Raw genomic sequence first — 22673 nt, 5'->3', positions numbered from 1 at the left:
TCCCCTCAACAGACATTTAAGTATAGATATGTATATATGTAACCACTCTGTTGTTGGACATTTCACTGATTATTAAAAATTATAAGCAGCTGTAAACAAATTTATATGTATATCTTTGTGCACTTGTGCAAATATTTCTGTAGAATAAATTCCTAGAAGTGGAATTGATTGATCAAACGGTATGTAGATTTTACATTTTGAGACATATTAATAATTTGCCCCCTGGAGGGTTTATACCAGTTTATATTCCCACTGCTTCTACCAACAGCAGGCAAACCTGAAAATATAAAACGAATTCTCGGGTTTCCCTGGTGGCGCAGTGGTTGAGAGTCCACCTGCCGATGCAGGGGACGCGGGTTCATGCCCCGGTCCGGGAGCGGCTGGGCCCGTGAGCCATGGCCGCTGGGCCTGCGCGTCCGGAGCCTGTGCTCCGTAACGGGAGAGGCCACAACAGTGAGAGGCCCGCGTACAGCAAAAAAAAACAAAACAAAAAAACCAACGAATTCTCTCTTTCTAATTGAAAACACAGGCATCATAAAGAAAAAACTTTAAAAATGGACAGAAGTTAAATGAGTATTTCAGTGCCTATGTATTTCATTGTGTTGATTCATTTAATCTAAATATCACTCTCTTTTTGGACATTGTGCTCCCCTCCACCCTATAGCACTGCCCAATCCTAGGGGTCATTGTCATGGTACTGGTTCTTTTCTGATGACTTTTAAATACATTTTTGGGGCAGGGTACTGTGTGCTGTTTTTCTTAATATACGGGAGTATAGCTATATTCAAAGAGGAGTTGGCAACTATTTATTTTACCACAACTTACAGAGTAATTCACTTTGTTGAAATTTGTCAGCTTTAAGGTACAGTAAAGAGCAGAGAAGAAACTTGGAAAACATACATGCTAGTAAGGTCACTTCCGGGTGATAGTGGATTGGTTGTACAAAAGCCACTTTGAAAACCGAAGGGGGCAAGAAGTTAGGAGGTATTCTCTGGAAATGGAAAGAGATGCTCAGTTCTGATCAGCTGGGTTTCTGCTTACTATTTCCCTTTAAGAAAAAATCCTTTTTTTGTTGTTTTAAATTTACTTATTTACGTATTTTTTTAAGTCACAATTTTTTAAAAAAATAAATTTATTTATTTATTTTTGGCCGTGTTGGGTCCTCGCGGCTGCGCGTGGTCCTTCTCTAGTTGTGGAGAGCGGGGGCCACTCCCCATTGTGGTGCGCAGGCTTCTCATTGTGGTGGCCTCTCTTGTGGTGGAGCACGGGCTCCAGGCTTGTGGGCCTCAGCAGCCGTGGCGCCCGGGCCCAGCTGCTCCGCGGCACGCGGGATCCTCCCTGACCAGGGCCCGAACCCGCGACCCCTGCATTGGCAGGCGGACTCCCAACCACTGCACTACCAGGGAAGCCCTATTTATGTTTTGTTTTGTTTTGGGTTTTTTTTTTTAAAGAATGAGAGTATATCTGTTTGCAACTCTAGATAAGGGCTTTTATCATGACAGTGTTTTGGAGTGGTGATAGTAAAAAAGCTCAACACTTAGTATTCCAGTCGTTCTTTTTTTTTTTCTTTTTGGCCGTGCTGCACGGCATGTGGGATCTTAGCTCCCTGAGGAGTGATCGAACCCGTGGTCCCTGCATTTGATGTGCAGAGTCTTAACCACTGGACTGCCAGAGAAGTCCCTAATATTTCATTCTTCTTAGGGTACATCTCTCCCTATGTTTTTCTCTAATTTTCTAGTATTGTTAAGTTTGCCATTTCATTCAAGGAGAGTATATTTGAAAATATAATAGGTAGTATAATGTTCCTAAAAAATACCCACTCTTTGGTGTATAGAATGTGTGAGCTGGCCTTTCTATGGAGACATTTTGAATTATAGTTTTATTTCTAACATTGAAATGTTTGTGTTTTTAATCAAATTGGTTTTAATTTTTCTAAAACAGGCCCCAGGCATGGAGGAGTTGATATGGGAACAATACACTGTGACCCTACAGAAGGTGAGTACTACACATGTCATATCTGCTACAGTCTGTTCTTGAGTTTACAGATCATAGATCTTTTTTTTTTAATTGAAGTATAGTTGATTTACAGTGTTTCAGGTATACAGCAAAGTGATTCATTAAACACACACACACACACACACACACACACACACACACACACACACACTTTTTCAGATTCCTTTCCATTATAGGTTACTACAAGATATTGAATATAGTTCCCTGTGCTGTTCAGTAGGACCTTTATCTGTTTATATATAGTTGTGTGTTATCTGTTAATTCCAAATTCTTAATTTATCCCTCCCTCCCCTTTTCCCTTTGGTAACCATAAGTTTATTTTCTATGTCTGTGTATCTGTTTCAAGTTTGTAAATAAGTTCATTTGTATCATTTTTAGATTCCACATATAAGTGGTATCATATGATATTTGTCTTTCTCTGTCTGACTTCATTTAGTGTGATAATCTCTAGGTCCATCCATGTAGCTGCAAATGGCATTATTTCATTCTTTTTTATGGCTGAGTAATATTCCATTGTATATGTATACCACAACAGATCATGGATCTTATTTATTTTTACACAAACACAGTTATTGCATTAATAAGGATTTGCATGTTGTTATTTTTTTGGCTAAGGTCTGTATAGTATAGAAAATTATAGAGGTTAATTAATGTATTGAGGTTAATTAATGTATTCATCTGTCTCCAGATAGAATAGTTTATGAAAAAAGAGGGGAAAGGAAGGGAGGAATGGAAATAATCTGTTCCGTTTAAGGACGTTGAGGTAGCTTCTACAACTTTTGTAATTTTAATTATAGCATTTGTAACTTATTCCCTCAGTGAGTTTTAAGTCCAAACTGAAAAAACGTTTTTTTTAATTTAAAAAAAATGTTTTTTGGCTGTGCCGCACACATGAGGGGTCTTAGTTCCCTGACCAGGGAATGAACCCGTGCCCCTGCAGTGGAAGCTTGGAGTCCTAACCACTGGACCGCCGGGGAGTTCCCCAGACTAATTTTAAAATGTTAGTTTAGCACTCAGGAGACATGGGTTGTAGTCTTTGTCTCACTCCTGATTATATTAATAGGTTCCGAATTAATCAGATTTTAAACAACAGCCCCCTCCCCACAGTGGGGTTGAAAGTAGAAGTAAGATCACATGGAAGTGTATTTTACTTAATTTTTAAAGGTATTTCACAGGTATTGCCCCTCTTGATTAAATTAATTAGGTAATACAAAGAGCTTCTAGTACTTGGAATCCAGCACATAATCACTGCTTAATAAATGTTAGCTCTGTTCCTTTTTATTCTGACAGCAGAGTTTGAGGTGGGCAGGATAGGTGCTAGCCCCACTCGAAACGAGCGCAGCCACCAAGAGTTTTAAGTGACTTGCGTGCGGTTGAGTCAAGCTAGACATGCACTCGTGATCCCAAAGGCTTATTCCATCAAGCTGCCTTGGTCAGCATCTAACTTTTCCTGGGCCCTGCATGGCTCTTTCTCCACTCTGAGTCTCTCCAGTCTCTGTCACCTCTTAGATGGATTGTAAGTTCCTCAAAGGGAGAGTTTTCCTTTGACCGTCACAACCATGAACTTCAACCCTTGACTTCAGTGCAAATTTGGTTCTTGAATAAATGTGTATTAAATCGATCCAGGTAGAAAAACACAGATTGGTGCTCAAGTGCTGAAACTTCTGGAGCAGTAATCATGATTTCTTCAGTTGAGCGGCTTCCCCCTTTAGGTCTTATTTTTCACCTCTTGTCATCTTCTGACTCTTCTCTCTGCCCTTCCACCACATACCATTTGAGTTTGGACCCCGAACTGGCAAAGGTGAGAAACATTTTTGGCCTGGTATAGAGGTTGGAGCTCTCCCTGTGTAAAACCAGGTACCAGGGGATAACACTGCCAAATTCAAAGCCGTGTGATTAATGAACAACAAGCCAGCTTGTCTGTGTTGCTGTTTGTTATCGATTGCCACAGTGGGCCCCACGTGGGAACTTATCTTGAGGTGAGGGTTCTTTCATTCTCTGAGAAGATTTTTACGTAATGAAACCTGTATTTAGTGTGATAGTCACATACATGCCCCGTGATCTGGATGAAATCCGGGAGCTTAGCTTTTTTAAACACCGAAATGAGTTGGGATTCTCTATTATTTGGGTTCACTGTGATACATTTCTCTATTAATCTTGAATCTAATTAATCTGTATTTCCATCTTATATGCATGTAGAAAAGAATTTAATGCTTTGCTCTCTCATGAGATCTCAAAACTAAGTTCATCTTCGGATTTTATCTTTAGAATCCATTTCCTTCTTTTTGACCCTATATGAAAGTGAAACCACTAGCTCCCCTAACTTGGAAGTTAAAGGTATTCTTTAAATATATGGTTTTAGCATAGATTCAGTTGTGACCAGCCCATCTGGCTCAGGCCTGGATATGAGAACAGGTATGATTGGTGAATCCAATAACACATCCTTATTTGGACAGAAGATGTAATTTCCCATCCCCTGCCAGCTTCTAGTGATAACTCCAGTCTGTGCTATCAATCTTGTCCAGCTTTCACAAGGCTGTTTCTTTTAGATAAGGAATTTCCCTTTATAAACCTGTCAGCTAACCATGATGACGCTGTACTCTGTTTCTCACTTGTTTCTCTAAGCCTTCTGTTCCTGAGCTGTCTCCGGTTATTGGTTTGACCTTTATTTTATCGAATGCTTGTAATAAATCCTGAAAACCACTTATAGAAGGATTTTATTTTAATTTTTCTCTTAACCCCAATGAACAGGATTCCAAGAGAGGATTTGGAATTGCAGTGTCCGGAGGCAGAGACAACCCACACTTTGAAAATGGGGAGACATCAATCGTCATTTCTGACGTGCTCCCGGGTGGGCCCGCCGATGGGCTGCTTCAGTGAGTGTCCTTACTCCCTGCCCCCAACCCCTGCCAGCCCACTGGTTGGCCCTAGACAGGGGGCTTTGAGTGGTGTGCACTTTTAAAATTCAAAAAGAAAAGAAAATTTTATATATGTATATTGAAAAGTCTTCAGGCAGTAATGGAGACCATAACACACTATGTTTTAACAATCCCCAAACCTTTGGGAATATCCAGACTTTGAATAGAGGAAAGCAATAATTTCCACAGGAAGATGGTTATAACTATCTATCATAACTCTCATTCCTGGGTTTAGGAATCATTTATGAACATCGAGTGTAAAATTGGCAGGCTCTTTTTTTCCCCTAATGCCTACCCACACTGTCTATATTTATTTTCATTTTTATTCGTTAAGAATGAGGATAGTCTGCTTAATGATTATCTAATTGGTAAGAGGGATGTAGAAATTGGAAAAATTTACCAGATGAAAACCCAAGTTTTCCAACTGCCAGGCTTCTGGTCTGAAGAGCAAATGCCATTGGAAAAGGTGCATGTCTGAGTCCCCTTAGGATAATTTCTCAGGGCAGAATCTAAAGTTAATTACACAGCTGCCTTGGCCACATGGCTCCAAAATTTAGCTTCTGTTGGCATTTCATCTCCATGGTCCTCTCCAAGTTAGTATTCTTTCATACAGAGAGCATGGTAGAATTTTTACATGATTTTTTTTTGATGAGACAAAGTAAGAGTTAGGGTTCTGTGACCTCAAAATTTCTTTAAGAATCTGAGGCGAGCTCTTGATTTCATCCCCTCCAAAACACAAGTGAATATCAGCCTCCTTTGGGGAGATCTGTAGACTTGCTGAAGCTCACCGTTTACCATGGGTAAGGAGGCCCTGACACACAAGTTCCACTTGTGCTCAAACCTTGCTGCTATCCAGTGCCTCCTGGAGGGACCCCGTGGGTTTGGGTCCTTCTCCCCAGGTGGTTTGCAGGAGACACTGTCCACAGTGGGCTGAGTGGCTCCTGGGTTCCTTCCTCAGAAGAGCTCAGACCAAGTTGATGGATTAAGCCTCAGGAGTCATTAGACGCTGAGCCCTTTAAGAAGCATTTTGGGTCAATCCGCCACTTTTATTTGTTCCTAAATAAGTGATTCAGAGGGATGAGATGGGAGTTTTTCACATTCCGTTTTTCTGTTTTATTTGCAGAGAAAATGACAGGGTGGTCATGGTTAACGGCACCCCCATGGAAGGCGTACTCCATTCATTTGCTGTTCAGCAGCTGAGGAAAAGTGGGAAGATCGCTGCCATTGTACGTTCTGGGTTTGTTTTCAGCTCGCCTCGGTAGGACTTTGTTTTTATGCCCAGAAGAAAATGACTACTTGCTCTTCAGCCCTATTAGGGACCACTATTTCCATATCCTTAGTACTTTGGGAGAGTGATGTTAAGGGTGATGTAAAGATGTACGTGAGGGATGCCTCCCTGCCGTCTCCTTATCCTACTCTTGACTTAAGATCAGTGCTTCTCTTGTCTGAGTGAATTTGCCTTGAGCCAGGTTAAACAATTATTCCCTAAGAGAATTAAATAGATTGAGAACAATGGTAAAACAGCATTCATTTAGAGACTAAATTATGAGCTCAGAAACTCATTTGTAAAGGCCCTCACAGGATCTGTTCTATCTTCATAAACTCCTGTTTCTTAGGAGATACTGGCAATCTGTACCATTCACTCATTTATTAGCTCACTCAGTCATTCAGCAAACATTGGTTGAAAATTACCTGAAGCAGGTCTGAGCTGCAAGGAGTGTTCACTCCAGTGGGGCAAGTGGACACACTAAGCGAGAATTGGAACACAGTGTGTTAGGGGCAGTGCTGGGGGGGATGCATTGGGTGTGTGGTATTTAACTTTTTTTTCAACTTTATATTATGAAAATTTTTCAAACAAAAAGAAAAGTTCAAAGATTAGTATAATCAACACATATATCTTCTACAATGTTAATATTCTGCCATATTCACTTGATTTTTCTTTATGTATGTATATAAAGACATACTTGTGTTTTTTTTTTTTTTTTTTTTGCGGTACGCGGGCCTCTCACTGTTGTGGCCTCTCCCGTTGCGGAGCACAGGCTCTGGACGCGCAGGCTTAGCGGCCATGGCTCACGGGCCCAGCCGCTCCATGGCATGTGGGATCTTCCCAGACCGGGACACGAACCCGTGTCCCCTGCATCGGCAGGCAGACTCTCAACCACTGCGCCACCAGGGAAGCCCAGACATACATACTTTTAGTGAAACGTTTGAGGGGAAGTTGCAGACATGACAGTTTAATCCTTCTTACTTCTCAAGTCTCCTAAATAAAGACATTCATCTGCATAATTATACTACTATTATCCTATTTAAGAAAAGTAGCTACAGGCTCTATGGCAGGGCTAATGGCGGTCTCTGGGAGGGCTCACGAAAATGAGTACTTCCCAGAACTGCTGCTGCCAGTGCCCTTGTCCCCATGGTGAGCCTCAGCTGCCTGCCACCTCTGCAGGAGACCCTCCAACATTAGCAGGCAAATGAAGATAAGACATTGTCAGCCAATCTAAAATACCTTTCCTTGGGAATTTTGGTCTTTCAGGCTACCAGTTTGGTTCTAACAATGTGTTATTCTAGGACTTGAAAAGAGGAGGGGCCTCGTTATCTATCATCTACAGCTGTGGCTGTTGCTGAACTTTTGAAAACAATGGCCTGCATTTTATTAGTCTACAAAGACAGCAAATGTAGTCTAAGAGCACTGAATTGAATACTACATGGTGAAATTCTTAACAAACCTATGGAAACGCCTAAACTTGCTATTCCATCAGGGATATATACTCTTCAGAATTATTTACTCTCTGTGGCACTGTCAAATCTAGACGCAGCTACTTATCAGGTCACATATCAGTTGAAAATTCTTAGGACTGCATTATTTTCTGTTGTCGATGCTTAGTAAAAAAAATTAGGTGTGTACCAGTGGCTCTCCCTAGTAATTTTGATGACAGGAGTTGTTTTTGTACAGTGGCCCTCAGATTCTCAAGCGCTTAATTCTTTTTCTTTTAATTTTTTATAAATTTATTTATTTAGTTTTGGCTGCGTTGGGTCTTCGTTGCTGCACACGGGCTTTCTCTAGTTGCAGCGAGCGGGGGCTTCTCTTCGTTGTGGCGTGCAGGCTTCTCATCACGGTGGCTTCTCTTGTTGTGGAGCACGGGCTCTAGGCACACGGGCTTCCGTAGTTGTGGCACGCGAGCTCAGTAGTTGTGGCACGCGGGCTCTAGAGCGCAGGCTCAGTAGTTGTGGCGCACGGGCTTAGTTGCTCTGCGGCATGTGGGATCTTCCCGGACCAGGGCTTGAACCCGTGTCCCCTGCATTGGCAGGTGGATTCTTAACCACTGAGCCGCCATCGAAGCCCCACAAGCGCTTAATTCTAAGGAACTTTCACCTGGCTCACAATTCGTAGGCCTCATGGCAGTTCGCACAGCATGTTTTTCAAGTGGCTTTGCTGGGTTTTAGTTTGAGAAAATCTTAAAAGAAACCAAACAATCAGTGTGGGTAAGAAACATCCAGCTTGGTTTTGGGGGGAGTATATTTGGGTTAATGGGTGTATATGTTTATGAAGGAGAACTGGAATCAAAGAATGGATTTTTTCAGGGGTATAAGCAGCTGACATGGATAGTTGTTGTTCAGGCACTGGGAGGCCTTGTAATAGCTGCTGTGATTAAGTATGCGGATAACATTTTAAACGGATTTGCAACCTCTTTGTGAACAGTATTATCAACACTGATATCTTATTTTTGACTACAAGATTTCGTACCAACCAGTGTCTTTTCCCTTGGAGCCATCCTTGTAATAAGAGCTACTTTCCTATATGGTTATGATCCTAAACCTGCAGGAAATCCCACTAAAGCATAGTGGTAATACTATCGTTACCTGGTTTTTCACATTGGCGCACTGGGAGTCTCTACATTAATTCTGAACAGAGGACTTCTACAGATTCTAAGAAAAAATCACCATGCTGAGTCTGATTATAATGTTCAAATGGTTTGAAAATATACAAGTTTAGGGAAAAAATACATGTATATGTATCAAAATGCCCATTGCATCTAGAAATCAAAACTTGAAAGTATTTCCAGGGAGTAGAATAATTATCAGAGGAAACTTGAAATCTGAGTTTAAAAAGATTTTGTTTTTGATTGCTGCAGAAATAACCTATGCACTCTTTGTTGCACGAGCACACAACAAATGTCAGACATCAATTTTGCAAATTAGATATATTTAATTTTATTAAATGTTTTTTATCTTACTCTTTCTGTACAGATATATCAAATAACATGGATATTCAAAGTTTGAAAATTATAATTACGTATAATTTTGCACATATAAAGCTGTGAAGAAATAGAAGTATGATTTGAAAAACATTCTCATGTATCTCAGATTTTTATATTTATACTGAAGATTACTAAACAAAGGATTGCTATATGTTGCAGATGTTCAAATGCATAAAAATTGATAAAGTAACATTCTGGGTCTGACTTGTCAGAATAAAATTCATATTTAACTTTAATATAAAGAAATATACACATCTGTTTCTCTATCCACATTTTAAGATCTTTTAGTGCTTCAAAACTGCTGGAAGCAATCCAGTTGTTCCTGTGCTAGATTAGCCAGTGACTTTTACACTAATGGAGTTTTGTCCTTAATCTCTTAATTGTATTTCTTTTCTGTAAATCAGATAAATACTTGTTATTACTTTAAAATTAAAAAAAGAAAAGTAATAATAACTCTACAATATCATTTAATATACAGTCCATACCCTAAGATGACTTTGGTAGATTTTTCTTCCCCATCCAGGATCCAATCAAAGTTCACTCATCACATTTGGTCCTAATCACTTTAGTCCATTTTAATCTTTTTTTTTAAAGAGACAGCCTTTATTTTTAGGATTTTTACATTGAAGACTTCAAAAAGTGGTAGGTTTTTAGAACTTATTGACCTGTATTTAAATGGAACTGTTGACAAAGATTCACCAGAAATAATCTGAACAAGCGGGAAAATAGTTAATGCTCCTGAAATCTACTAAAGTAATTCCAGGACATATGGTTTATCCAACATAACAATACCTCTAAATGCTGTCACTGATATGAAACTTGACTGCTTCTTTTCTAAACATACAGTGGTATAATTAACAATATTCAATCACTTCTGTTCTTTCCTGAATATATAAAAATTAAAATATCAATTAAAAAACTAATATATTCTTGTCTTTAAATGTTTCTTACAGATACAGTTTCAATATTTTCGTTCAATAGTGGTGTGGTTTAAGAGACTTTTCATTCACAAGTCAAACAACAGTCCACCCAAAGTGAACTGACAGTCTATAGGCTCATAGTGCAAATAAAGAGTTCGGGAATTCGGCAACTAAAATACAAAACATAAAATTCTTAGAAGATACATGCAGTAAGCTCTGCTAAGCAGCTGGCCACAGAACCAGAACATTTGGTAATTTTCCTGGTGATGTCAATGGGACTCCAGAGGTTTCCAAACTCGAACTCTCAGGCTTTGTATTTTGCTTTCCCAGTTTCGCTAATGACACAAACATGATTCAAATCCCTGAAGTACTCATTGTAGTCAAGGGCATATCCTACAACAAACTTGTCTGTAATTTCAAATCCAACAAAGTTTGGTCTATATCCAACACTTTGAGGGGTCCTTTTCACCAGCAAGCTTGCAGCCTTGACCATCTTTGGATTATGCTGCTTGACCAAGGAAAGCAAGGTTTGCCTTGTTTTGCCAGTGTCAGTTATATCTTCAACAGTCAAGACATTCTTTCCAGTTAAAGTTGAGAGATCATCTCCACCAATTACTTTTTTTTTAACATTCTTATTGGAGTATAATTGCTTTACAATGGTGTGTTAGTTTCTGCTGTATAACAAAGTGAATCAGCTATACGTATACATATATCCCCATATCTCCTCCCTCTTGCGTCTCCCTCCCTCCCACCCTCCCTATCCCACCCCTCTAGGTGGTCACAAAGCAGCGAGCTGATCTCCCTGTGCTATGCGGCTGCTTCCTACTAGCTATCGGTTTTACATTTTCCACCAATTACTTTTACCTCACCTGTTGACTGGTCATTACAGTAGCTCTTCAGTCTGATAAAATCTAGGCATAGGTATAGATCTATCACTATTTCTGTTCAGTGCTTGGATGTAATCCAGCAGGTCAGCAAAGAATTTATAGCCCCCCTTGAGCACACAGAGGGCCACGATGTGATGGCCTCCCATCTCCATCACATTCTCAAGCCAGCTGTTCGGTCCTGTCCATATTTAGTCCATGAAGAATAAACACCTTTTCCAAATCCTCAGCATAATGATTAGGTCTACAGAATAAATCTAGGTCATAACCTGGTGCATCATCACTAATCACGACTCTGGGGCTGCGGGTCGCCATAGCGGAGCCGACTGGTGCGCGGGCTGAGGGCAGTCTCGGGAGGAGAAGCCGGCGGCGGGTCCGAACAGGAGGCGGAGGGCGGGAGGCTGCGCGGCGCGGGAAAGCGGAGTGGTCCGCCCGAGCGCTCTTCGCTGCCTCCACTCAGCGCCCTCGTCGGTCCATTTTAATCTTAAAGGATCCCTCTTTTACCTCCTCTCTCCCCTTACCTGCCTCCCACCTCTTTTGAATGACATTGACTTTTAGATGAACCTACGCACTTGTGTACAGAATGTCTCACTTTCTGGATTTTCATTTTTGTAACTTAGTGATTTAAATCCCTTTGGTGCTTTTCACACTTTGAGTAGAAGCAGATTTTGGAGGCACTGTGCTCAGAGTTTTATACTTATTGTCTTATTTTATCCTTGACCCCCCTGAGGGGGTCCTCATTTTCCAGATGAGGACCCTGAGGCTTAGCAACTGGGTGGGGACACAAGAGTTTTACTGGAAGGAGAACCCGGGCTCTTAACCACTGCATTCTCTATGTTTGGTTGTGATTGTCTTGCGTCCCCACTGTTTGTTTTGTGACAGGTGGTCAAGAGGCCCCGGAAGGTCCAGCTGGCCCCGCCGCAGGGCAGCCCTCCCGTCCACGAGCATGACCGGGCTTTCGAGCTGATGGACGAATTTGATGGCAGAAGCGCGCGCAGCGGGTACAGCGAGAGGAGCCGGCCCAGCAGCCGCGGAGAGTGCAGCCGCAGCTGGGAGGACAGCCTGGAGAGGGGTCGTCCCCACGACCGGGCGCGCAGCCGGGAGTGGGACCGGAGCCGCGGCCGGAGCCTGGAGCGGGGCCTGGACCACGACGACGACTACTACTACCGGCGAGCCCGAGAGCGCAGCCGTGGCCGCAGCCTCGAGCGGGGCCTGGACCACGACGACGATGACTACCGGCGAGCCCGGGAGAGGAGCCGCGGCCGGAGCATTGACCCGACCTACGATCGCGCCTACAGCCCGGAGCGGGAGTATGGCCGCAGGGCCCAGCCCGATGCCCGGTACGGGACGTCCTGGAGCCGCAGCCGCGAGCACCTCCACTCCCGCAGCCCCAGCCCCGAGCCGCGGGGACAGCTGGACTCGGACAGGCCCATCGGGATCCTTCTGATGAAAAGCAAAGCAAATGAAGGTAGTCATGCTTGATGAAGATAAAGCACTATAATAGCTAACTCTTACGTGGAATCTGCTGTGTGCCAAGCACTGACCTAATAAATGCTTTGCACAGATTAGCTCATTTTGTCCTCACCACCACCCCCTGTGGGAGTTAGTCATATCTTCATTTTATAGACAAGGAAACTAGTGGCACAGAAAAGTTCATTGACTTGCACAAAGTTGTATCATGACTAAGCCAGGTGGTGGAAATCTGGCTTTAAACTAATAGGCCAGTGGTTCTCAGAGCAGCATAAATATCACCTGGACGCTTATTAGAAATGTAGATTCTCAGGCCCCAGACCAGCCCCCACTGAATCAGAAGCACTGGGGTGGCCCCTGGGGTCTCTGTGTTAACAGGCTCTCTTGGTGAACCCAGTGTAGCTTAAACTGTTGAAACCACAGTAGGGGACAATACTCCAGGTAATCTTGATTGAGTTTTTGCTCTATGCCAGGGCCCTCTGTGGAATAAATACTTTCTAATTTAATCCTCACCAGAAGCCTTTGTGGTAGGTAGGAGACTTCATTCCTCTTTTACAGGTGGGTATAGCAAGGTGCAGAGAGGTTTTTGGTGTGTCCACAGATGAGGCAGGCTCTGGCCCAGGCTGCCCGTCCCATGTTGCGTGCCTGGAGCAGTTGCATACGCTTAAGCACATCCAGATTAACTAAACCCCTTTGTGGCAGCTGGACAAGCAAGTAGCACTTGCAGTGAGGTGAGGCTTCTGCAACTCAGAGATGGGAGGTGACATGCCCACATCTTGAAGCTGGTAAGTAAGTGGTGGAGTTGGAGCTCAAACTTCATCTCTTGGAAATAGATGATAGGAAACAAGTAGGTGAATGAACAGGGATTTAGAGCCCCATGTTGAGCTATTCCCTGCATTGATTTTTAGCTTCCAACTTTTTGAATTCCTGGTAACATCTTTTATCTCTGCATGTTCTCTAATTGTCCTCCTTCAAAGAGGAAAAAAGATAAGAGTACCCAAGAGGGCAAAGTGAAAGACCTCTTGCTTTTTAGGTTGGGAATTTGCATTTTAAAGAGCCTATCAGATGAGAGGGTTTGTTTTCTTTAGTTCTTCTAGAGGAGCTTAAAGAGTTGAGTTATACAATTGGGTATCTATTGAAAGGATATTGAGGTAACTGCAAGGATGCGAATAATGGGATACTGGAGCCCAGGTCCAGAAAACAAAGGTGAAAGTTGAGATGGTACTATCTCTGAGGAATGTGAATCTTGGGAGATTTAAGAATTCTAGAAAATCTTTATAACCATGGATAATGACGTATTAATTCATCAACCCCCAAGAATTGCAGAGTAAAAACCATTCTGCTTCCAGATTGTGGACCGTAGAGAAGTTTTGAGAAAGATAACTTGACACAAGGCCTCCTTCACAGAAGGCTGATGCACGTCCGGTAGGACTTGCACCCAGATTCTTGAGTTCCCCGTTGCAGTGCTTTTCAGTATTTTCCTCCCCCTCTCTCTCCTCTTCCCCTTCTTCCTCTTTCTCCTTCTCTTCCCCCCCCTCCTCCTGCCACAGAAAGAACCACATCTTGCAAATAATCGTGGAGGCACCAATATGTGAAAAACTTGGCCAAGTGTTTCACGGAACGGTACTTAACTCTGAGTGATGATTTTTGAGAGGTTCTCTTACATTAAATTAAAAGATACTGGTCCCAACTCACTAAATTGATTTCAAGACTCACTCATGAGTTGTGACCCACAATTAAAAAGATGTTTGTCCTAAGAAACTGCCCACATCATGCCTGGTCTTAGTAATACTAGTAAGGAACAGAGAGGGCTCATGCCCCTTTGCTGATGCGCCATTTTACTGTTTCTGGGCCATTTTGCTTTTTAAACTTAGAATTCAGTGTTTGCTTGTTTGTTTTTTCCAAAGTTCTGCTTTTTAAAAGATTTTTTAAGCCACCTTTTGCTAAGATGACACGGTAGTTTAGCTATCACTGGCTAGAGTTGCATAAGAATTAATCTTTACAAATATCTGGCTGCAGGCAAAACCTACATTTGATTAAGAAAAATAGGATCCATTCACATGGCCAGCTTTTACATGTTTCATGGGCATCAGATAGCCTTGCTGGTAAAAGTCTTCGAAGCTGGCCAACTGACTTTTTTTCCTCATTTGAGAGGTGCCCACAAACATACCAATAGCAACCTATTTGTAATTTTACAATAAGAGTGCAGTTTTTAAGAGGATGGAGGAATTGTTGACACGTGAGAAAGAAGTCATTGCTCAAGTTTGTCTCAACCTTCTGTCCTGGGCTGTGAGGCTGTTTAACCTGTAAGGAATTGCCATCCCTGAAGAAAATGCTCTCTGTCTTACCTTTATTCTTTCTTGAGTATCAGCTCCCTAAAGGGCAGGGATGGACCTTAACAGCTTTAATCCTTGTGGTAAGATCTGAATCTAACTTACTATAAGTCACTTAAAACTTCTCTTTAAATCTACTTCTAAGTGGCAGAAAGTTACTTTATTTTGAATTGATAAGATTTTTTTTTTATTGGAGTATAATTGCTTTACAATGTTGTGTTAGTTTCTGCCGCACAGTGCGGTGAATCAGCCATATGCATACACACATCCCCTCCCTCTTGGACCTCCCTCCCACCCCCCATCCCACCCAACTAGGCCATCACAGAGCACCAAACTGAGCTCCCTGTGCTATACAGCAGGTTCCTACTAGCTATCTGTTTTATACATTGTAGTGTATATATGTCAAACCTGATCTCCCAATTCATCCCACCCTCCCCTTCCCCACCGTGTCCACACATCCGTTCCGAGTCTGCCTTTCTATGCCTGCCCTGCAAATAGGTTCATCCGTACCATTTTTCTAGATTCCACAAATATGCGTTAATATACGATACTTATTTTTCTGTTTCTGACTTCACTGAGTCCATAACAATAATAATAAAATTTGAGTGTGCCTCTTTTCAAACCTGCTAGGTTTAGGTAGCTTCCTAAAATAACCAAAATTCATCCTTAAAGTGTGTATTTTTACATGTTTAATAAGTAAAATCAGAATAGTCTGAATAGTATTTAAAATATTTTCAAATGTACATACTTAGTAAATACAGTGGTTTTTCTTGAGAACAATGCAAAGTCCATAAATCCCCAGAGCTGTGCCAGTTTTAGTTGAATACTTTATTTGTTGCTTTGCTGGCTTATCTACCCCTTTTCTTCACACAGTGACATTTTTTCAGTGCCAAATCCCACACAATCTAAATTGTTACAGATAGAGGGTTTGCTATTTGTGGTACTTTCCTGTAGGCAACTGTATTGTCAGTAGAACACGCCTGTTAAGATGTACTGAATTGTTTTTTTTTCTCCCCAACATTTTGTTTTGAAAAGTGTTAATTTTGTGGCAAATAACTCAAATAGCCTTCACCTAGTTTTACCAATTGTTAACATTTTGCCACATTTGTTTTATTTCTCCTTTTTTTCCCTTTCTCCCTCCCCCGTCTTCCTCCCCTACCGCATCTCTCTGTCTCTAAATGGTGTTTTGGAACCACTTAAAGGTAAGTTGCAGGCAAAATGACCCTTTACCCCTAAATATTTCAGCAGGTATCTCCCAAGGATAGAAACATTGCCCTTCATAACCATAATGCCATTATTACTCTTAAGAAAGTTAGCATTAATATGCCTTTTAATATATTATAGTGCAGTTTATTTTGAAGTTGCTCCAAAGTAATGTAATCCACCCCTACCCCCCACCTCTACCCCATATTGGATTGAGGATCTAGTGAAGTTTCACGCAGTGCATTTGGTTTTTATGTCTCTTTTAATCTAGAACAGTCCCTCTGCCTCTTTTTCTTTTTTTTTTAATGACATCGACTGTTTTGACAAGTGAAGGCCGGTGGGCTTACAGACTGTCTCACATGCAAAATTAATTTTGCGTACATATTTTTAAATCATCCTAAAAGCCAGCCTTAGTTTTCTGAACACGTTGATGAAATCTGTGTTTGTGTGTGTGTTTGTCTTCTAGAGTATGGTCTCCGGCTCGGGAGTCAGATCTTCATAAAGGAAATGACCGGAACAGGTCTAGCATCTAAAGATGGCAACCTGCATGAAGGAGACATAATTCTCAAGGTGGGTGGGTTCATGCTCAGCTTCCTAGTCTGTATTTCCGCATTCAAGTGCCAAGTCAGTGAAACTTTGTTGAGATAGGAGTCAATAATAAGACAAAGCCTGGAAGGGCAGCAGAGAGATCATTTTTATCAGGAAAACCAGACTTGGAGATTTGTAATAGTGTAGTGTCAGTTAAAAACAAAAATCTTGGGGGTTCCCTGGTGCAGTGGTAAAGAATCCGCCCACCAGTGCAGGGGACACGGGTTCGAGCCCTGGTCTGGGACGATCCCACATGCCGCAGAGCAACTAAGCCTGTGCGCCACAACTACTGAGTCTGCGCTCTTGAGCCCAGGAGCCACAACTACTGAAGCCCGTGTGCCTAGAGCCCATGCTCCGCAACAAGAGAAGCCACCTCAGTGAGAAGCCCGCGCACCACAACAAAGACCCGACACAGCCAAAAATAAAATAAATTAAAATAAATTTTAAAAAAATCTCAGCAAAGTCTTTCTTCTTCCCTGTTTATTAAAAGTTTAAGCTCCTGTTCTCTAAACGAAGGAAAGATGAGAGGGCAAGTTGGTGGTATATGAATGCTGAATATTTAATCGTTTTTGTAAACCTCTCTAGTCAGGAAACATGTTCCAGTAGTAAACCAAACCATCGTCTTGAGCTTGGAAGTTAAATAAATTAGCAGAGTAACTTAAGTACACTACAGCTTTCTCAGGCCTGTGTTTGGGTTCCAGGCATGTGGGGTTATATTTAATTTAAAGGATAATTCATTTTTATTCAGTCAGTCATCCTAAAGCCCACGTCTGTTTGAGTAACTGAGCAAAGCCCTTAACTTTTTAGAAGAGGAAAATAAGAATTTTCTGTTTTGCTGTGGGTAGTTGTATTGCATGGAACATTACTGTTCTTCATAAACACAGATAAATGGAACCGTAACTGAGAACATGTCTTTAACGGATGCCCGAAAACTGATAGAAAAGTCAAGAGGAAAACTCCAGCTCGTGGTGTTGAGGGACAGCAAGCAGACGCTCATCAACATCCCCTCGTTAAATGACAGCGACTCAGAAATAGAAGGTAAAGAAAGGGGAGGCTGTGAGCTGAGCTGGAGGAGAGGAAGACTGTTGCTTCTGCATTGTCATCTCTATCTAGCATAGCCATTCACCTGGAAGTTAAATTTCTAACAGAAAGCCTCTCTTTTAAACTTTAATTCCAGGTTTGGTTGTTATTTTCTTATTAAAGGGTCTGTTGAAATTAGGATTCCAGTATGAAATTCTGGTGTACTTGTGAATCCCTGCGGACTCTGAGGCCATTGAAAACAAAACTTGTTAGTAAAAAAATGTATGTGGGAGTGGTTCACAGAACTAACCACTTACATTTGTAAATTGCTCATTCTTGTGCTTTATCATGTGATTTTTTTTAAGTGACTGTTAATATTTCCAACAAAGAGAAGACAATGTAGAGGATAGTTAAAACTGGTAGACACTATAATAGACTCAATCAGAATGGATGAATAGTCTGGTATTCATTGGTTAGCAATCTGTGTCACCTCTTCTCTTATGAAGCTATAGTCGTTTCTTTTTTTTTAATTTGAATATGAATTTTACATAAGATAACATTTATTTATGTGGTCTCTCTTCATTAATTTCCACAGCCAAATCCAACTTCTTGTCCTTCAAAATGGTCTTGTGTCTTCTTAGCCCTTTACTTTTTGGCGGGGCGGGGGGCTCTCGGGCATGTCTTTATTATTTATTTTTATTTTTTTAATTGAAGTATAGTTGACATACAGTACATACGATAACATTTTAACCATGTAAAAACTACCAATAAAAATAAATAGGCATGCTATTTCCTACTTAATCATCTAGTATTGGCTTTGTGCAGAAAAGTTTAGAAAATATTAAGTTCTCAAGTTTAGAAATGGACTTGTTGATCTTTAAAAGAATTACTTTATAAAACCTTAAAACTTGGTTTAATTTCTATTATATACAATGTCTAATCAGGTGGTTACTGCTCTGAATACAGGAAAACACGTAGAGCACAGGAAGTAATGCCAGGGTGCTAGGAGCTTACGGGTTATTTCCTTGTTACTCCAAGTGTGCTGCTTAGCCCACTAGCAGCATCGTGTCATCCAGGAGCTTGACGGAATTGCAGAATCTCGGGCCCAGCCCAGAAGAGTTGCATTCTAACAAGATCCCAGGTGATATGTACGCACATTAAAGTTTCAGAAGCACTGGTCTATGTGCACACTCAAAATGAGTGTGTGTGTGTGTGTGTGTGTACCTGTGTATATACACTAATATAGATTCACACATACACACACACATATATATATTCCCATCATTGGATTTTGTCTCTTCAGTGTCAGCTTTGATGGAAAGTATGATGAAAGAGGAACATAAAATTCTGGATTTAGAGCCCTCTTTGTTAATTAATGCCTTTCCTTTCAAACGATCAGATTCTTTTTTTTTTTTCAACGAAAGACTCAGACTAATAGCACATTTACTGCCTGCCCTCTCTTCCATTTCCCCTGTTTCCTTGCCCAGAGAATAGAATAATTTCTGGCACAGGTCTCAAATGTTTTATTAAGAAGTCTTTTCTTATTTTTGAAATCAGATATCTCAGAAATAGAGTCAAACCAATCATTTTCTCCGGAGGACAGACGACAGCAGTATTCCGATTATGATTATCATTCCTCGAATGAAAAGCTGAAGGAAAGACCAAAGTAAGATGATGAGTATTTTCCCTCGCCCACATCCCTGTGAGTGTACGCACATATGTATTTGCAAATCTGTCACATGATGAGACGTTAACATGACGTGTGCTTAAGTTCAAGAGAGGACACGCATAGCAGATGGTCCAGGATGGGCGCCACACCCACTCCCTTTAAGTCCACTGGAGATATTGCAGCTGCAGTGAGCGCAGAACCCAGCAAGGAACCCACATACCAAGAGGAAGCCCCAGGTGAGGCTCATTTTAAACAGTCATGTTCAGGTGTCAGTGCTTGGTAATTCCAGAAGGTGGCTGGAAAGAGAGAGAGAAATTATTTTAAAATCATTTTTATATATGGAAGAGGCACTCCTGTCTCATTTAATATTGAGAAAAATACAAAGAATAACAGCTCTTTCTGTGTGCCAACAGATTGGTCACCTTTTGTTATGTTTCATTAGTCATGGTCCTTTTGTCTCCCATCCCTGATCCCAACCTGAACTGTTATCTGCTCACAACACTTCTGACACCAACTGTGTGGGTTTTGTCCTCTGCCCAACTACCAGTTATCGAATTCTCCAGACACCGACCGGGTGTCGTACAGTTCAATTCAGTTCTGTCACTGACTACCCAAGTTCGTGCAGACCCCACAGGTTAAGGGCTCCGTCTCACAAGATGCCCCCACTACAGGCGCCAGTCACGAGTCCCGGGTTGCCGCCTTCACTTCCGACCAACCAGCTCTAAACTGGGGGTTCCCGTGACTCTTTCCTCAAGTTTGATAATTTGCTAGAATGACTCACAGAACTCAGGAAAGCACTTTATTTACTATTACTTTTTTTTTTTTTTTTTAATACAAGATACAATTTAGGAAGAGCCAAATGGAAGAGCTGCATAGGGCAATGTCTGGGGAGAGGGTGGAGAGCTTTCCTGCCCTCTCCAGGCACATCACCCTCCCAGCACCTCAATATTTTCACCCACCCTGAAGCATTCTGAATCCCCTTGTTTATGGGGGCTTTGTCATGTGCATGGCTTTCTCTTCCTGGTGACCAGCCCCATCCTGAGGCTCTCCAGGAGTCATCTCTTTAGAACAAAGGATGCTCCCATCACCCAGGAAATTGCAAGGGATGTAGGACCTCTGTGTCAGGAACTGGCCTCAAAGATGGAACATTAGAGCAAAAGATACTCCTGGCACCCCTTTTACTCCAGAGATGAAAGGGACTTTAGGATCTCTGAGGGTGGGGAAGAGACCAAATACATACTTCTAATTATGTCACAGTCACATTTTGTCAAATTTGATTAGTTGAAGTCCTTTTATGTCCCATTTCTGATCTCAACTCCATTCCCTACCCCTGCCCCCAACCCCATAAAATTATCATGATTTAAATGCATAAATATTTATCCATGGAAAAAAAACAGCATTATTACATGGCTTTTAAGTTACTTAAAAAATGCTACCTGCTTGTAAACGTGATTATGCATCTTGGATTTTAAAGGTTCATTTTCTTCTCACTTCTTTTGAGAAATCATTGACACCTACTAATGCCTCAAACTTAAACTTAAGACATTTTTGTTTGATGTGATGACATATGTAGCATAGGGTACAGACTTGAATTTTTTGTGGATTTTGTGATCTTTATATTTAGAGACAAGACAAAGCCTGTTAGTCCAGGTCGGTAATGATGTTTTTTAATCCACAGTTCCTCCACCAAAACCAGCCCCAAGAACTGTTCTTCGTCCAAGTCCTGAAGATTTAGCAATATATGGGTATGTATTTCAGTCTTTCTTGCTTTCCCCCTTTCTTCCTCCACACAGCTCTATCTCCTTAATGGAAATTTGGAAGAATGGTTTTCTTAAACTTTAGATGGTGATTTTGCATATAATTAGCTGCCCTTTAACCAACCCCTATTGCTACTGTTTGTGAGAAAGAGAAATCATTTGTAGGACGAGTAAAATGTGGAAGTGAGTGAATGTTAACTTTGTCTGCTTGCCTGGCTAGTTTTCCAGATATTATTTTGAATACTTGAGTTTGCCAGGTCAAGAACGCCCACATGGATGAAGTATTGCTTAATTATGGTGCCTCTGTAGGGGCTATAGTGACAGGTGATCCTGGCATGTGGAGGGAGGGGAGAAGTGATACAGTGCTCTGCACTTGACAGTGAGAACCCCTGCTTCCAAGCAGTGGCCTCTGGATTCGGATCCTGCTTCCCTGGACCCAGGCTGTGTCTCCATTTGACAGGATCCCTATGGGGTCAGCAGGCTTTCCTTTGAAAGAATCCTGAAGTAGGAATCAGATGGCCTTGATTTTTGCTCTAATCCTGCCCATTATTTGCTTTTAATCTTGAATGAGTGTACTTAAACATTCTCTATTTCTGTTCTTCACTGGTAAAGTGGCCTACTGATATTCATCTCACAGCCCCAAGGAAGATAAAATTATAGATTATGTGAGAAAAATGAGAGAGAGCTTTTTTCTTTTTTTTTTTTTTTTTGTGGTACGCGGGCCTCCCACTGCCGTGGCCTCTCCCGTTGCGGAGCACAGGCTCCGGACACGCAGGCTCAGCGGCCATGGCTCACGGGCCCAGCCGCTCCACGGCATGTGGGATCTTTCCGGACCAGGGCACGAACCCGTGTCCCCTGCGTCGGCAGGTGGACCCCCAACCACTGCGCTACCAGGGAAGCCCCGAGAGAGATATTTTAAAAGGGTAAATCACTCTATAGATAGAAATAAATTAAATTGCTCACTGCTAATGTTGGTTTTCCTTTACCCCGCCCCCAACCCCCCCCCCCAAAAAATCTCCCATCTTTCTTTCCTGAAACGGAACCCATTGCAGCCCCAATACCAAAATGGTGAGGTTCAAGAAGGGAGACAGTGTGGGCCTCCGGTTGGCCGGTGGCAATGATGTCGGGATATTTGTGGCCGGCATTCAAGAGGGTACCTCAGCGGAGCAAGAAGGTCTTCAAGAAGGGGACCAGATTCTGAAGGTAGGAAATCCCAGCCCTGTTTCTAAATGTTACTGGGGAAGAGTGGGGTTTTCTGGAGGGTCTTACATAAGGGACAGGAAAGTGGTCCAGCTTGTGAAAATAGACCAACTGCAGGTTTGTTGCTGCCAAGCATCAGGTCTCTGTTTCCTTCGAATGGGTCCTGTCTCCTAGTCCTGGAACCCAAAACTCATCCCTATGTCTGTGGGACTTTATAGTGTTCAAGACCCTCACAAAGATTTTTATTAGTTTGATTAACAAAAAAATGGAGACTTCAGCTAAAGGGCTAGGTAGAAGAGCTTTCAAAAGATCCTGCTAATGGTTGGGTTTTAGTTGATGCCCCTGCTTGGTTGTCACTCTTCAGGCCGTGTGCTGGAACTGAACAAAGGTGGGTATTGGCATCAGATCATCTGATTTGAATCCTGTCCCAGCTTCA

At 41.9% G+C, this 22673-nt stretch overlaps 1 protein-coding gene and 2 pseudogenes across 8 annotated transcripts in view; 2 read left to right on the top strand and 1 right to left on the bottom strand.

The window, feature by feature from the left end:
- TJP2 (tight junction protein 2) overlaps positions 1-22673 on the top strand; it is a 130221-nt gene that overhangs the window by 84216 nt on the left and 23332 nt on the right. For all 8 annotated transcript variants that reach the window (XM_030877045.3, XM_060300869.2, XM_030877043.3 and 5 more), the window contains 10 exons: positions 1942-1995; positions 4768-4892; positions 6058-6160; positions 11880-12465; positions 16470-16573; positions 17476-17629; positions 19169-19277; positions 19383-19516; positions 20959-21025; positions 22090-22240. In XM_030877045.3, the coding sequence (XP_030732905.1) occupies positions 1951-1995; positions 4768-4892; positions 6058-6160; positions 11880-12465; positions 16470-16573; positions 17476-17629; positions 19169-19277; positions 19383-19516; positions 20959-21025; positions 22090-22240 (1578 nt within the window). In that variant the 5' untranslated portion in view covers positions 1942-1950. The remainder of the gene's footprint in view (positions 1-1941; positions 1996-4767; positions 4893-6057; positions 6161-11879; positions 12466-16469; positions 16574-17475; positions 17630-19168; positions 19278-19382; positions 19517-20958; positions 21026-22089; positions 22241-22673) is intronic.
- On the top strand, positions 7277-8715 carry LOC115863896 (UDP-N-acetylglucosamine transporter-like; annotated as a pseudogene).
- LOC115863838 (hypoxanthine-guanine phosphoribosyltransferase-like) lies at positions 10418-11312 on the bottom strand (annotated as a pseudogene).

The sequence above is a fragment of the Globicephala melas genome, chromosome 6 (assembly GCF_963455315.2).
Source record: "Globicephala melas chromosome 6, mGloMel1.2, whole genome shotgun sequence".
In the NCBI taxonomy this organism is placed as follows: Eukaryota; Metazoa; Chordata; class Mammalia; order Artiodactyla; family Delphinidae; genus Globicephala; species Globicephala melas.
This window is presented reverse-complemented; position numbering and strand designations above follow the sequence as displayed.